This window comes from Mesoplodon mirus (genome assembly GCF_964341445.2).
Source record: "Mesoplodon mirus genome assembly, chromosome: 2".
Taxonomy (NCBI): Eukaryota; Metazoa; Chordata; class Mammalia; order Artiodactyla; family Ziphiidae; genus Mesoplodon; species Mesoplodon mirus.
In genome coordinates, this window is record NC_138977.1 from 183,028,741 (window position 1) to 183,042,582 (window position 13,842).

At 47.2% G+C, this 13,842-nt stretch overlaps 1 protein-coding gene across 1 annotated transcript in view; it reads left to right on the forward strand.

The window, feature by feature from the left end:
• The window catches only part of WDFY4 (WDFY family member 4), a 294,420-nt gene that overhangs the window by 193,061 nt on the left and 87,517 nt on the right, over positions 1–13,842 (forward strand). The window contains exons 41-43 of the mRNA XM_082637674.1: positions 993–1,199; positions 2,605–2,656; positions 5,386–5,549. Of these exons, the coding sequence (XP_082493800.1) occupies positions 993–1,199; positions 2,605–2,656; positions 5,386–5,549 (423 nt within the window). The remainder of the gene's footprint in view (positions 1–992; positions 1,200–2,604; positions 2,657–5,385; positions 5,550–13,842) is intronic.

The window sequence follows — 13,842 nt, forward strand, 5'->3', positions numbered from 1 at the left end:
TCCTCTCCTAGACTTGGTTCCTTCATGAGGATAATAGAAAGTACTTACAAGTTCCAAGACTCACTTATGGTGTCATTGTGTAGAGGAAATGAGATAGAGCAGGTGAGAGGCTCAGCCTCGTACATGACAATGAGTTTCTTTTCTCTTTGTGTTAAGTTTGTGAGGTCTGTGCTTCTTGTCATTAGCACTTTCACCTTTCAGTTTTCTGAAAAATTAAAATTAAAATGTAATGCACATACCATCAAATATTTGAATAGTTGGAAAAGTTCACCCTGCAGACAAAGTTGATTCTGCTGTCCAAACTGAACTGAAATGTTTCCTTGATGGATGATGTAGGAAACTTCAATGTGGCATACAAAAGCAATTTAGGGGTGTCGATGTATTTTGTAAAAGGTTTGAGTTATACTCTAGCAGAAGGTATATCAGTCAAGTGCTATGTATGCAAACTATGAGGACTTCATAGATATTAGGAAGGATTATTTTCATTAACATCAAAGGTTTTAGCTTCTTTGAACATTCTCACCACACTTCCAGTCCAGACACTGGAAGGAGGGCTTTCAGCATCATTTTGAAGGGTAGGGGCCATGGTAAAATTCCCTGTCCATTTTGAAGGGTAGGGGCTGTGGTGAGGTTCTGTGTCCATTCTGCCAAATAGCTGTCCAATCCTCTGATGAATAGCATGGGGACCTTTAGGACCTGTTACTTTCTGCACAGCACCCAGCAGTCACGAGGCTCTGCGGGCCAAAGGGCAGAGGGTTTTTTTCTCCTCGAAGCTGAATTAAATGGTCTCAAAGCTGAAAAACTGATTTCTTCTCCTGGCCTGGTCCTAGCTCCAGAGAGTACACTACACACCCTGAAGGTGCTTGGAGCTGCCTATAGGGGTGACTTTCCTCAGGCAATTATGGGGGGCTTGGTCTGTTCACCCCAGGAGGTTTGGGGCCAGGCTGCTGAGGAGATGTGTCCAGAGGTGACGCTGTACTTCTGCTTCCCAGAGGCGGAGATGTGGCAAAATCAAGGCAGCCAATGCCTGGGCCAGGATCCAGGAGCAGCTTTTTGGGGAGCTGGGCTTGTGGCGTCAGATGGCAGAAGCCACACCCTGCTCCCGGTGGGAACTGGACTGGAGAGAAGGACCAGCTCGCATGAGGAAACGTATCAGACGCTTGTCTCCGCTGGAGGCCCTGAGTCGAGAAAGGCTCAAGGTAAGAATTAGATGCAACAAGACAGGATGCTTCCAGACAGGCAATGTGTAGGGAGGTGTCTCCTTAGCTTTTCCATCTGATGTTGTTTCCATCAGGAGTGCTTTGGCATGGACAGGTAGGAGAGATAATGCGTGCAGTTAACTGTAGGGAGTGCCGTAATGCATTCTTGGTGCTGTTTAACAGAAGGAAAGAATCACTAACTCCCCAGGTACATAGAGGGATGCTATAACTACAGCCTGAATGAATGAAAAAAATAAGTGAGTGAGTGGTTCATATATACACCACTGACCCAGTATCACGCTGACATCCATAAAAGTCCGTTAGAATGGTCTGGATTCCAGCGTTTGAAAAGAGCCACGTGATGGGCACTGTCTCTTGTACAAGTTACGTGTCATAGAGCAGTCATAACCAGCCCTTCTATGGGCATTACTGTGCAAGCAAATCCCGTATCAAGTCTTACAATGGAAATATCTTGAACTCAGCTATTTCTGCAAGCTTGAGCCAGTGACCCACTTAGTCCAAATGACACTGAAACTGCATTGGATTCCCACGCAACGGAATCTGGACAGTCCCCAGGTGTTTGCTGTAATGAAGCTTGGACTCTCTGTCAAACTTACATTTTTGCCTTTTAAATGATAAAGAACCATCCTTGTCTTCGTAGTGGATATAGAAGAATCTGTTAATAGCATTTCATGTCCTCATTGAACAATTCTGATTTAAGATATTCTGAAAAGCAGCCTTTCCAAACCCTGGAACATAAGACATTTCCTTCTGCATTCATCCTGAGTTACAATGTTGGGCTTATTCTCTAGTCTGTAACCTCAGAATCTTTTACCCACATTAAATCCTTTATAAAACCTAATGAAAAAATTACATTTCATTTATGCAGTAGACATTTTAGTTTTTAGTGTATTGTCTGTAAACATCTGGTGATATATAGTATTTTTCCCTCAATATATTTCTTAGGAAATGGCGGCAGGTAAAATAAGCCTGTGCATGGTGCTGATGTCAAGGCCGAAGGCTGGCTATGGAACCTAGTCTCTGGTCTCTTGGGCTGTCCAGCCCCAGACTCTGTCCCTGGTCCCCTCTCCAGGGTGGCCCATACCACAGACAGCCAGGATACTCTCTACTCCCATTTGACATAATCTTTGGTAATTACTGTAAATCCTACTTAATGGAAGATTGTGGGTTTTTTCCCCTTTGACTCAGGAACATTAATACTTGCATTTTATTGTGGTCCTTTAGGATTTGGCATTTTGCTCCCCTTGCCTTTGAGTATTGTGTGTATGAGTGATTTGAAGGAGCCATATGTATGTGTGTGTATGTGTTTGTGAATCTGTGGAATGGGGGGTGGGGCCCATAGGTATCCAGGATTTAATTTCTCTTTTCTCTGGTTTTATTTCAGGAAAGTCAGGACAGAAATGGTGATATTTCTCAGTTAAATGCTGAAAACCAAGGTATTTAATTTATCTGTATTTTTATTTAACAGTTAAACCAATTCTTGGTTTTATTTAACATCTCCTTAAAGATATGAAATTAATATATTGTAGGAAGAAAATGCTGCAAGCCTAGAGTAGGGAGTGCAAGGCCTTTCATCACTCTGCTCTCCAGAATGAAGAGGGACCCATTCCAGACCTGAACACTCCACTGGGGGAAGAATTTTGTATTTGGGTTGCAACAATAAGAATTTTTTTCAGGGAAACTATCTTGTCAATTTGCTATATGAGGGAAACCTTAAAAGTGCCCCCGCAAATACTAATACATGTTCTGTATGTGACCCAAAACACCTAGGAGGAAAATAGGAAAATATTTTAGAGCAAAATTGGATGGGATAGATATTTAATACTTAACACTGAATTCTGTGATTGTGAAGATGACAGATATAATGGTCATTATTATTTCTCCAATTTAAAAAAGCACTTTGAATCATTGTTGATGTTTATGCTTACCCTTTGTGTAATACTCATGGAGGAATTTGGTTGAGTTGATATGCTAAGAATCTAGTTTATTTTCAGAGGTCATTTTGGCCCGAACACATCAAGTACATACCAGACACACACACAGACACATACACTATATTTCAGATTTTGTGTTTCTACCAAAGACTCTGCCTTTTGCTTCAGACACTCTCTGTCTGTGAGTTTCACTGTATCTTAGGCTGAAGCTTATATCATATCCTTAACCAAGTGACAACTTCCTAGAGCTGATCAGACTTGTCTCATTTAGTGCCTTGGCACCGGATTTTGCGAGGAGCTTGCTATCTTGTCAGTCTGCAGTAACAAAGCCCAGAAGTGAGTATCTTGAGCTCTGATCCCAGGTTGATTTGGGGTCCCACTTGGGACTTGGGATGACAGTGTAACACTCATATTTTGGCTTCTCTTCTTTCCATCCCAAGCCCCATAACCCTAAGATCAGAAGGAGAATCTGCCTGCTCTCCCTCTCAAAATGGGTGGCTGCAGAGGGTACAGTGGTAGAAAGCAGGTGTTTGATTTTATGTGGACTAGGGCCATGGGCTGCTAAGTCCCCTCGTCCCCTATATGCAGGGCCTCTGGTCACCTATGATCCCAGGCCTCCTCCATGTTTCCAGCATGGACCCCCAACTCCCAGTAGGGAGCTCAGTCAGAGGAGAAGAAAGGGCTATGATTCTTCACCATGCCTTCCTGGGTGCCTATATCTACACAGTGTTTTTTCTCTGCCTGAGGAAAGGCCTCTAATGGATGTTGCTGTGAGCAGCAGGCACTTACATTCATCCAGGTGTGAGGTTCCCAGGTGGGGAGGAGGTCAAAGAGATGAGCATTTTGCCACAAAGAAAATGGCCAGTAGCACCCTGACCTTGCAGCCATGTGCTGCTCCATGCAGGTGGACACCCAGGACAGGGTGGAGGAGAAAAATCTAGAGATCCACACAGGTATGTACTTAGCTGGCACCCAAAGGCACATGCACAGGAGTGCATCCTTTGGAAATAAGTCTAGATGTACACACAAATTATTGCAGCACAGTGGATATTGGTAGTGTAGAAATAGAAACTAGTTGTATCTCTAAAAAATAGGAGGCGAGTTGGGTGATTATGGAAGAGTCACACAGTAGATTATTACAGCCACTTAATTTGCTTTCTAAGAACTTTTAATGGAATGGGAAAGTGCTTATGGTGTAATCTTGAGCAAAAAAGTTAGAAAAGAAAAACTAGAAATTCAGTATAATTCTTACCATGTCAGAAATTACGTTATGTGTGTACATATACATGTATGTACAAAAAAGATGTCAGAATTAAACTAAATTGTGGCCAGGGAGGACAAACAGCCTAGAGATGAAAGATCAGCCTCTGGACTCAGAGCGAGTTGGTTCACATTCGGCCTCTAGTTCTTAGTAGCTGTATGACCTTGAGCAAAATAATTAGCCTTTGTCAATTTCTTCACTTGTAAAGTGAGGATGGAATGGAATCTACAACCTAGGTAGGACTGGATGAAAAATATCATTAAAATATCCAGCACAGAGAAAGTGCTCACTAAACAGGAGCTGTTGTTATTAGCACTCTCTCTGGGTGCATGGGTGATACTTGTTTTATTTCTCATAATTTTTAATTTCTCACAATTTCATGGGTTTTCCAAGTTTTTTACATTAAGAAGATAGTATTTCCATATTTAGGGAAAAAAACCCACTCTTAAAAGAGTGAAAAGGGGACCTCCCTGGCGGTCCAAAGGTTAAAAGACTGCACTTCCACTGCAGGGGACGTGGGTTTGATCCCTGCTCGGGGAACTAAGATCCCGGCATGCCACCTGGTGCGGCCAAAAAAAAAAAAAAAAAAAGAAAACAAAAAGAGTGAATAAAGTGAAGTTCAGAAAAAGCAAATCTTGGGTGACCCTCTGGGACCCTCTAGGAAATTGCTTTCCTGATTAATGAAGGTGAATTTGAAACATCCCCCCGTGGTCACTGGAGAGCTGCAGAGCAGCCAGGCCCGGGTACATCTTCCAGAGTGAATCAACCTGCAGGTGTGTTCACCACATGATAGGGTCAGAGGGGTGTGTCCACTTTCAGAAACCGTGAGGGACACGCTGGGATCCACATCATTCACGGCTGCCCTGAAACCTTGCAGTTCCTCCCAGGGACTCGGGCCCAGGCTGTGCACTGTCCCTCGTGACTCCAGGTGGCTCATGCACAAACCATATGTCCCTTTTTGCTGCTTCAGATGAACTGACACCAAAGGAAGCTGAGAGCGAGAGAGATGAGGCAGTGGACTCCACCCAGCTGACCTTCTTCCCCGCCTTACATGAAAGCCTGCACTCTGAAGATTTCTTGGAACTGTGTCGGGAAAGACAAGTCATTTTACAAGAGCTTCTTGATCATGAAAAGGTAACACAGCCCATCATGATTATTCTTTAAAGATTATCAGACATGAGAGAGCTAAGCTTCCTGCACTCACATGGGAGGTGATATCTCCATTTACCATAAAAAAATCAGTAAGCAAAAGCGACGGCATGCTCCTAAATTTATGGGCCCAGAGCAAGGGTGCAAATGCCCACACATTTTGCGTCAAAATGTTTAGAAGATATAAATCAAGCTAATAAGCTGTTAAATGAAATATGTTCTGATGTCCTATATTGACCTTTATAATAACCTGGGGGGGCAGTTTCAATTTTAGAATTCTTGACCTTCTTGTAGTTCAGCACCTTGGCCCCCTGCTCACAGCCTGACCACTTGAGGGATCCATCCCATGCCTGAGTGAGGGGCCCTGGTGGATGTGTTTGGACACCTGACCCATATGTCCCAGCTGTCCCCGCACTCCTCACCTTGAAACCAGCTCCCCTTGGCCACCACTCAGGCCTAGAGGAAGCACACTTGTGGCACCTTCAGCCCTCGGAAGGGTGGACCCGGAGATACAGTATGCACAGCCAGGAGGCAGGCTGGGCCAGTTAGCAGGGAACTCCATTGTTGGGGATGCCTGGAGCTGGGTTGTGGGAGCCCAGGCTCTTGGTGTGCATGCATGTCCCCTGGGTATGACTGGAAGAGGGTCAGGGGGTCCTCCTGAAGTACGGGAACAGGGAGGGGCCCTCTTACACACGTCTAAGAAAGTGTGGAAGATGAAGCACATGTCTTAAAGTAAAACGGACCTGAACTAAAAACCCCAACTTGGCCACATATTAAATGGCCTGCTACCTAACCTTCGTGAGCCTCAGTTAATTATTCTCATCTTTAATATGGAGTGCATGGCAACCATTTCACAAAATTCTCATAAGGCTTAAATGGGATAATGGAAGCAAAGTGACTAGCATAGCGCCCAGCACACATGAGGTGGCTCATTAAAGACTAATTCTCTTCCCTTTCCAAAGGTTGAGTGGTTTAAGGGCTGGGTAGACTTCCATCTGTCTCTTCCATCAACTCTTCTGTATGGGACGTAAGTGAAGAAGATGCCCCAGCAAAACAGAGGAGCAGGCAGGGCGGGGCTGGCAAGACATGCAGGGGCTACCCAGAGATGCATGCATGAGAGCTGAGGGCTAGTCTGGCTGCAGGGTGGAGGAGAGTGGAGCTGAACTACCGGCCACTGAGTAAGCAGCCTGGGTATCGAGGAGCAAGTGACAAGCTCAGAGAGCTTGTGATGGGCGTGAGCAATGTGCAGAAACTGGAGCATGTCCTTTCCAGGTGCAGATTCCTTGCAGAGACTCCTGGAGGGTGTCAAACTGGGATTTACTCCTTCCAGGGGTTGGGTAAAAGGGCTGACTTGAAGTGCATTGGCCAAATGGATGACTGCAGAACTTCTGCCAAGTTGTTCAGCTGCTTTCAGATTTGGGTAGCAGTTCAATCAAAACAATCCTGGAACGACCCTTGTACATGCTGAACCCACAGCTTTCAGCCAGAGAGCACATTTGCAAGTCCCCATCACACCTCACCACCGTGCCTTTGCTCGTGCTGGTTTGTCTATCTGTCGTGCTCTGCACGCTAGACTCCTAGCAGCTGACTCTCCAAAGCCCATCTTGACTGGTCCCCAATCTGAAACCTGGAGAGCTGGTCTCTTCCTCATCCCTGTCTCTACCGCCCACTGCATCTCCACCCGCCCTTGCTCCTGACATACAGGCTAACCTTCACCACTTCACCTTCTGCCTCTCTCACTCTACTGATGCTCCTTCATGGAGGGACGCCCAGGTGCCTAACCTCGGGCATGCCTGGAGAAGCCTTTCAGTAAACACTGATGAATGAAGATTTATTATATTCATGTTCATTTTAGTTTGATTATGGAAGTAGTATAGTCTACTGTGTGAAAGGTTAAAAAATGGATATAAAACATACATATGTAACATATACATATATATTTATATATGTGTGTATACATAGCCACAATATCCAGCTGCTGAGTACTAACAGCTGATAACAGTTTGAACATATCATATATGTTCATATAGGTAAATGGATATTTAGTAAATGCCTAGTCAATTGAAAACAGCTAAGAGATCAATGCTTTCTTACTCTTAAAACTTTTCTTTGCCTTATGCCCGTAAAAGATCATATAAAGCAGTGATTCTCAGCAGGGGGCAGCTTTACCTCGCACCCACCCTCCCCGCCCCTGGGGACATTTACCAATGTCTGGAGACATTTTTAGTTGTCATGACTTTGTGGGGAGGGGTTGCTACTGGCATCTAGTGGGCAGGGGCCAGGGATGCTGCTTCACATCCTACAATGCTCAGAAGAGCAGATAATAATTGTTCAGTCCCAAATGCCTGTAGTGTCAAGGTGAGAAATCCTGGTATGATGGATACATATTAAACAGATTAAAACCAAACCCCAGCCATCCCTTCCTACTTTCCTGATAGGGTAAGGAAATACTGGATTATATATTGTCTCCATATTGGCTCTTTTCATCATTTGGATAAGAAGAGAGCAATGGCAATGCTTTGGTTTTATTTGGTAATATATTAATTTTATATTGCTGCCATAACAAATTACCAAAACCTTGGTGACTTAAAGCAGCACACATTTATTATCTCAAAAGTCTGAGCACAACATGGCTCAGCTGGTTCTCTGCTTAGAGTCTCACAGGGCTGGAACCGAGGTGTTGGCAGGGCTGCATTTCTTTCTAGAGGCTCTGGGGATGAATCCATTTCCAAGCTCATTCAGGTGTTGGCAGAATTCAGTTCCATGCTTCTGGAGGACTGAGTTCCCGGTTCTTGGCTGGCTGTCAGCCAGGGGTCGTTCTCCGCTTCTAGAGGCCACCCGCATCCCTTGCCTGTGGCTCTCTTCCTGCATCTTCAAGGCCGGCTGCAGTAGCCTTCTCACACTACAGATCTCTCTGAGCTGCTTCTGCCTCATCTTCCCTCCCCCTCATCTCCCCTCTGCCTCCCTCTTCCATTGAATCTCTCCCACCAACTCTTCTGCTGCTAAGGTCTCATGGGAATTGGACCCACCAAATAATCCAGGATAATCTCCCTATTTTAAGGTCCACTGATTTGCAACCTTAATTTCGTCTGGAATGAAAAATAATTTCAAGCCCTTCAAGCAGCACCTAGGTTAGTATATGATGGGATAACCAGGGATGAGGCTCTTGGGGGACATCTTTGTCCCCAGATACTGCCTGCCATATCTGGTATCACTGAGGGTCCACATGTCACCTAATCCATGCCCTGCCTTCCAAGAAGGGCTTCTGCAGATGGCCTGACTCCCATGTGCTTGCCAAGACCAGCCAGGTGGCTCCAATCCTCCCTGGGCTGGGCTGAGGGCAAGGTCTGGAGTTTACAGTCACAGCCAGAGCCAGTCCCAGCATGGCCTGTGCAGCAGGTTCTTGCCTTTGGTACTTGTCCTGGTCTCTGAGAGTCTTATTTTTGCTAACTGTCCCACCCAGCAACACTTCACTCTGGGGTCTTGTTGGAGGAGCCAGAGCCTGAAGCCCACAGGTGACTCTCTTTCCCAGCCTCTGAGAGGCAGGTCAGGAGCAGGAAGTGGCTGTTCTCTCGTTTTCCCCAGCCCTGTACTTAAACTTCAGTCTTTCTGGATCTCCATGTCACACAGCAGGAAGCTGTCAGAATGCCACATGTGGCTCATTGTGGTGGCAGGGACTCCAGGCTCTGCAGACAGGAGCATGTGAAACGCAGCAGGGTCTGAGGCAGAAGCTGTCCTGATTCTGCTTAGTGCTTGGTGTCCCCAAGCACTAAGGGACTGAGCAGGGCAAGGCAAGGCAATTCTTGACATTATCAAGACATTGGTTCTTTGCATGAGTTGTTTTGATCCATTTCGTTGGGTTGTGCTTGTTGCCTCTTACTTCATGGTAAACTGTGGGAGAGATTCTTTTCCAATTCAGCCTGAATTCCTGCAAGGTCACTGGAACCAATCACACCTGCTCCCTGAAGAAGCAGGTCTAGGAGACTGGCCAGGGTCACATGGGGATAGGCTCCCAGGAGGCTAGGTGGACAGAGGCTCTAGCCTGGTCCCAGTCCCACCTCTACCACCTACACTGTGTGTCTTTGCCCCAAATCGGCACAGAGGAGCTCTCGGTGGCTTGTATCTGCTATTATCACTGTGATCGTGTCTCTTTTAATGGTACCTTAGCATATGTTCTCTCCAAGAAGGAGGGAGGAGTGGGGTATGAACCCTGGTACCTAAGCCATGGCCCTGAGGAAGTGGGAAAGGGCCTGTCAGTGTAAATGAGGAAACGCTCCTGTTTAAACCCAGCCCCAGCCGGCTTCCAGGGCTTCCAGGATGCTCCTGGGAGCCTGTGAAGCCAGGAACTGTGGAGGTTGGGCAAGTGTTGAGCTTGGACAAAATGGGAGAATCCAGGTCTGAGTGGGTCTGTTTCCTGCTGAGATGGTGGAGGATGTGAGAGAGGGTCAGAGTAGAGCCCACGAGAAACCTGACCTGCTGGGACGGGGCCCATCTAGGGTTCTATGTCCACTACAAAATAACAGCGTTTTGTGGGAAAGAGGGAAGTTGCTGGGTTTGGGGCCTCGATTGATGTGTGGTGAGTCCCCTGAATTTAAAGCCTGAGGCAGAGAGGAGCATAGGGAAGCAGGCCTGGGAACTCAGGGACATCCACGGGCTGGAAGAGTGGGCTGAGTCGGGTCTGGGCTGCAGAGCTTATTGTGGAGCGGGCCCTGTGACGTGGCCCCCTCCACTGCCCACACCTCCACCAGCCAGATCCTTGCAGCCTCATGCCCACCCACTCACCACTCCCCTTCAACCAGAGGCCCCCTTCTGGGTGAGCCTGTGCTGATGTGTCCATCCCCAGAGCACTCATAGCGACGGGCCGCCCACAGCACTCTGCTCACTCTGCTGCCAGCATCTTCCTTGTCACACGGCTCTGTAATTATTCTTGAGTCTTCCTGTGATGCCTTTAAAGGCAAGGACAGGCTGGAATTTATTCTTGTCTCTCCCTTCCCTGACTCGTAGTATTTGTGCTCTGGAAAGATCTGCTGAACTGGAGAACACAGCTGTATCAACGGACCGTCCATGGCGAGCCCCCCACCTCGGTGTGCCTTGCAGCATTGTAGGGGCTCCAGGTATGGGCAGCCTGCCCACCGCAGTGACATGGGTCTGCTCTCGAGAACCTCGGGAACTGGCCTGAGGGGTGGCATGCCCTGGGCATACCTCGTTCATTGGGGGAGCCCCTCTGGGAGCAGGTAAGGCATGACGGAGCAGGCCTGGCTGCCTTGCGAATCCACCACCACCAAGGAAGAAGATGCCAACAGTTCATGCCCAGGAAGGCAGCTTGGCACAGGGCAAGTGCTCAGACTGGATGGAGAGCCTCATTCTGCTCTTTGTTTATCACTATTATTGGCAGAAGTGTCAATAGCTGGATGTCTGGATCACTTGCTTTGGGTGCTTTTCATACATCTCATCGAGTCTCACCATCTCACCATGGGCCCTGTGAAGGAGGCTTTATCATTCTCATCTTAAAGATGGCAAAACCAGAGCCTAGAGAGGCTGCTAACTGGAATTGCTCGTATTTCATCTCAGCTCTGTCTTACTCCAAGTTCCTGTGGTTTTTCCTCTTTCTCCTAGCTCCTAGCCTACTATGTTGGGCAAGTTACATAAACTCTTCACCACCCTATTCTTCAACAACCTTCCTGTATTGGGCCTTGGACATGGTGGCTCCAGGACCCCTCTGCTTCCTCTGCAAATGTTCTGGTTAATGCCACCTCAGGCAGGCAGGCCTCCAGGTTCTTCACCATGCACAGCGTCTCTGCCAGGACATAGTGTGACACGTATGCGCCAGCCTGCCTGCCTGCCTGCCTGCACATGACTTAGCCCCAGCTCCTTAAGCCTTGGTCATTCTACTTATTGTCAAGGACAGGAACTGGAAGTCGAGGAAGGGAGGATTGTTGCACTGACCCTAGAACCATGAACGTATTTAAGCAAACATATAGAAAGTTTGACCACGGCAGGCGTATGTGTGTGTGTGTGTGTGCGTGCACATGTGTGCGCATTTCCCCAGACTAATATTTTCTGCTTGTGTTGAAACATTTTGAGGCAAGTATTGTTGTAAGCTGAGAATTCCCCTAATTAAGAAGTCTCGGGCTTCTCTGGTGGCGCAGTGGTTGAGAGTCCGCCTGCCGATGCAGGGGACACGGGTTCGTGCCCCGGTCCGGGAAGATCCCACGTGCCGCGGAGCGACTGGGCCCGTGAGCCATGACCGCTGAGCCTGCGCGTCCGGAGCCTGTGCTCCGCAACAGGAGAGGCCACAGCAGTGAGAGGCCCGCGTACAGCAAAAAAAAAAAAAAAAAAAAAAGTCTCCATAAGATCTTTTGGGTCTTGCGCTTTTTCTAAGGGAAAGCACACCCACAGCAGGGTGTACGTGGTGGGTGTGCGCCCAGGCTCAGAAAACCCGGAGCACCTGCCTTCAAGTGACCATCACGTAAAGTGGGCAGGCAGCCCCTGGCAAGCCCTGGCTCCTCCCCTGCCGTCTCAGAAGCGCTTGCTTTCATGGTCTTTGCCGATGCAGCCCAGGAGGCTCCGGGGCACATCTCCTTCCAGACTTCTGGATGGCTTGTCCTGACAGAGGCCTCTGGGGGAAGCAGGCAGACCTGGAGCTCGGAATGGCAGCAGCTTAACTCATTTATTTGTGAGAACATTGGAGCTCTGATCGCCTCTAGCGATACCTGGGATGGTAATTATTCTGTGCCACTTTTGCGTCATTGATTCATGATTCCCAGAACCATGAACACATTTCTCTGCAAACGGCTCCATTTGACATGAGGAGTGGTTTATTTAATGTATGTTAACTGTGGGCTTGTGTCAGCCACTGCGTGGTTGGGGACGGTCCCTTGTTCCCCCTCCACAGAGCTGCTCACAGAAGTGAAGTGAGTCTTCACTTAAAAAAATGTGCTTCCAGACCCAGTCCAGAGTTAGAACTCACATGGGAGTTGTTTTTACTGTTGCTATTCTTTTTAATTACATGAAAAACTAAACATTTATTATTTTTTTTCATACAAACTCAATGTAAAATATTAGTTTGACCTTGTTAGAAATGAAATCAGCTCAAAGGGAGATAATTTTGCTCTGAACAGCAGGGAGCAGCATCGAGCTCTTCCTAGGTATTTTTAGCTGAAGTCATTTGTAGAATGCAAAGAATTGTGTTAAACTTTGCACGTAGTAACTTCCCCCCGGGTGAGTTGCCACGAGTATCTTTCTAGAATGCAGAGCTGCACATGTCATCCCTACTGAACACCTTCTGAAACTCTCTTTGGCATACTTTGTGCACAAGGCCACTTCTGAGCTGGCCCTGTGCTTCCCTGGACTTGCTTCCCTTACCCTTACCTGAGTGGGCGAGTGTGCACACACACACACCTGCCTTTTTTACTCTGATTATACAGAACGACTTATAATCTCTAAACATGTCCAACTGGCTCAAGACTTTGTACCCTGCAAAGTTTTTCCTCTGTTTTAATCGTCTCAACACCCAACCTCAGCCTTGGGGTCACCTCCTTGGGACCCACTTCTCTGATGTCACCTGCCCCCCCCGGGTGCTGTCTGGGCCAGGCACTCTCCTCTGTGCCCCGAGAATGCTTGTATTTTCCCCCAACCCCATGCTGTACCAGGACAGTTAGTATTCTTCTCTCTTTCCTGTTAGACCATGTGCACCACAAGATGTGCCTTCCCTCCCTTTATGTTTGTGTGGAGGCACAGGCCAAACATTCAATATGTATCTATTAAATGAAAGCATGAGCAAATGGATGAGTTATAGCAATGTGCCTGCATGTGATGGGACCATATCTTTCATAGCCTTGATGGTGTCCACGGATCAGTTTCTAAGTATGGTGTTCAGATTGTCTGCATCAGAATCATCTGGGCTGCCTATTAAAATGCAAATTCCAGGGCCCATTCTGCACTTGCTGAATCAGAACAACTGGGAATGTAACCTGGGAAGATGAACTTTAACAGGCTGCCTGGGTGATTCTCATACATACTAACTTTTCAAATAAGTGCTGAGATCCACAAGTCTGGGTTTTACGATATACAGAGCTGCCCTGGCTAGAAACATGCTTCACTTTCAGTCACTGAGTGCAGATTCTAAATGCAGCTAATGCTACACACTGTGCTTTGAACAGTTCAGGACTTGTAATCCTTTTCACATTATACTGGTGCAGTTTCCATCCTTTTCCATTTGGTCTCCCCTGAGCCAGCAGAGAAAGGGTGGAGGCTTGGCTGTTGGCCGGCTTGCTGT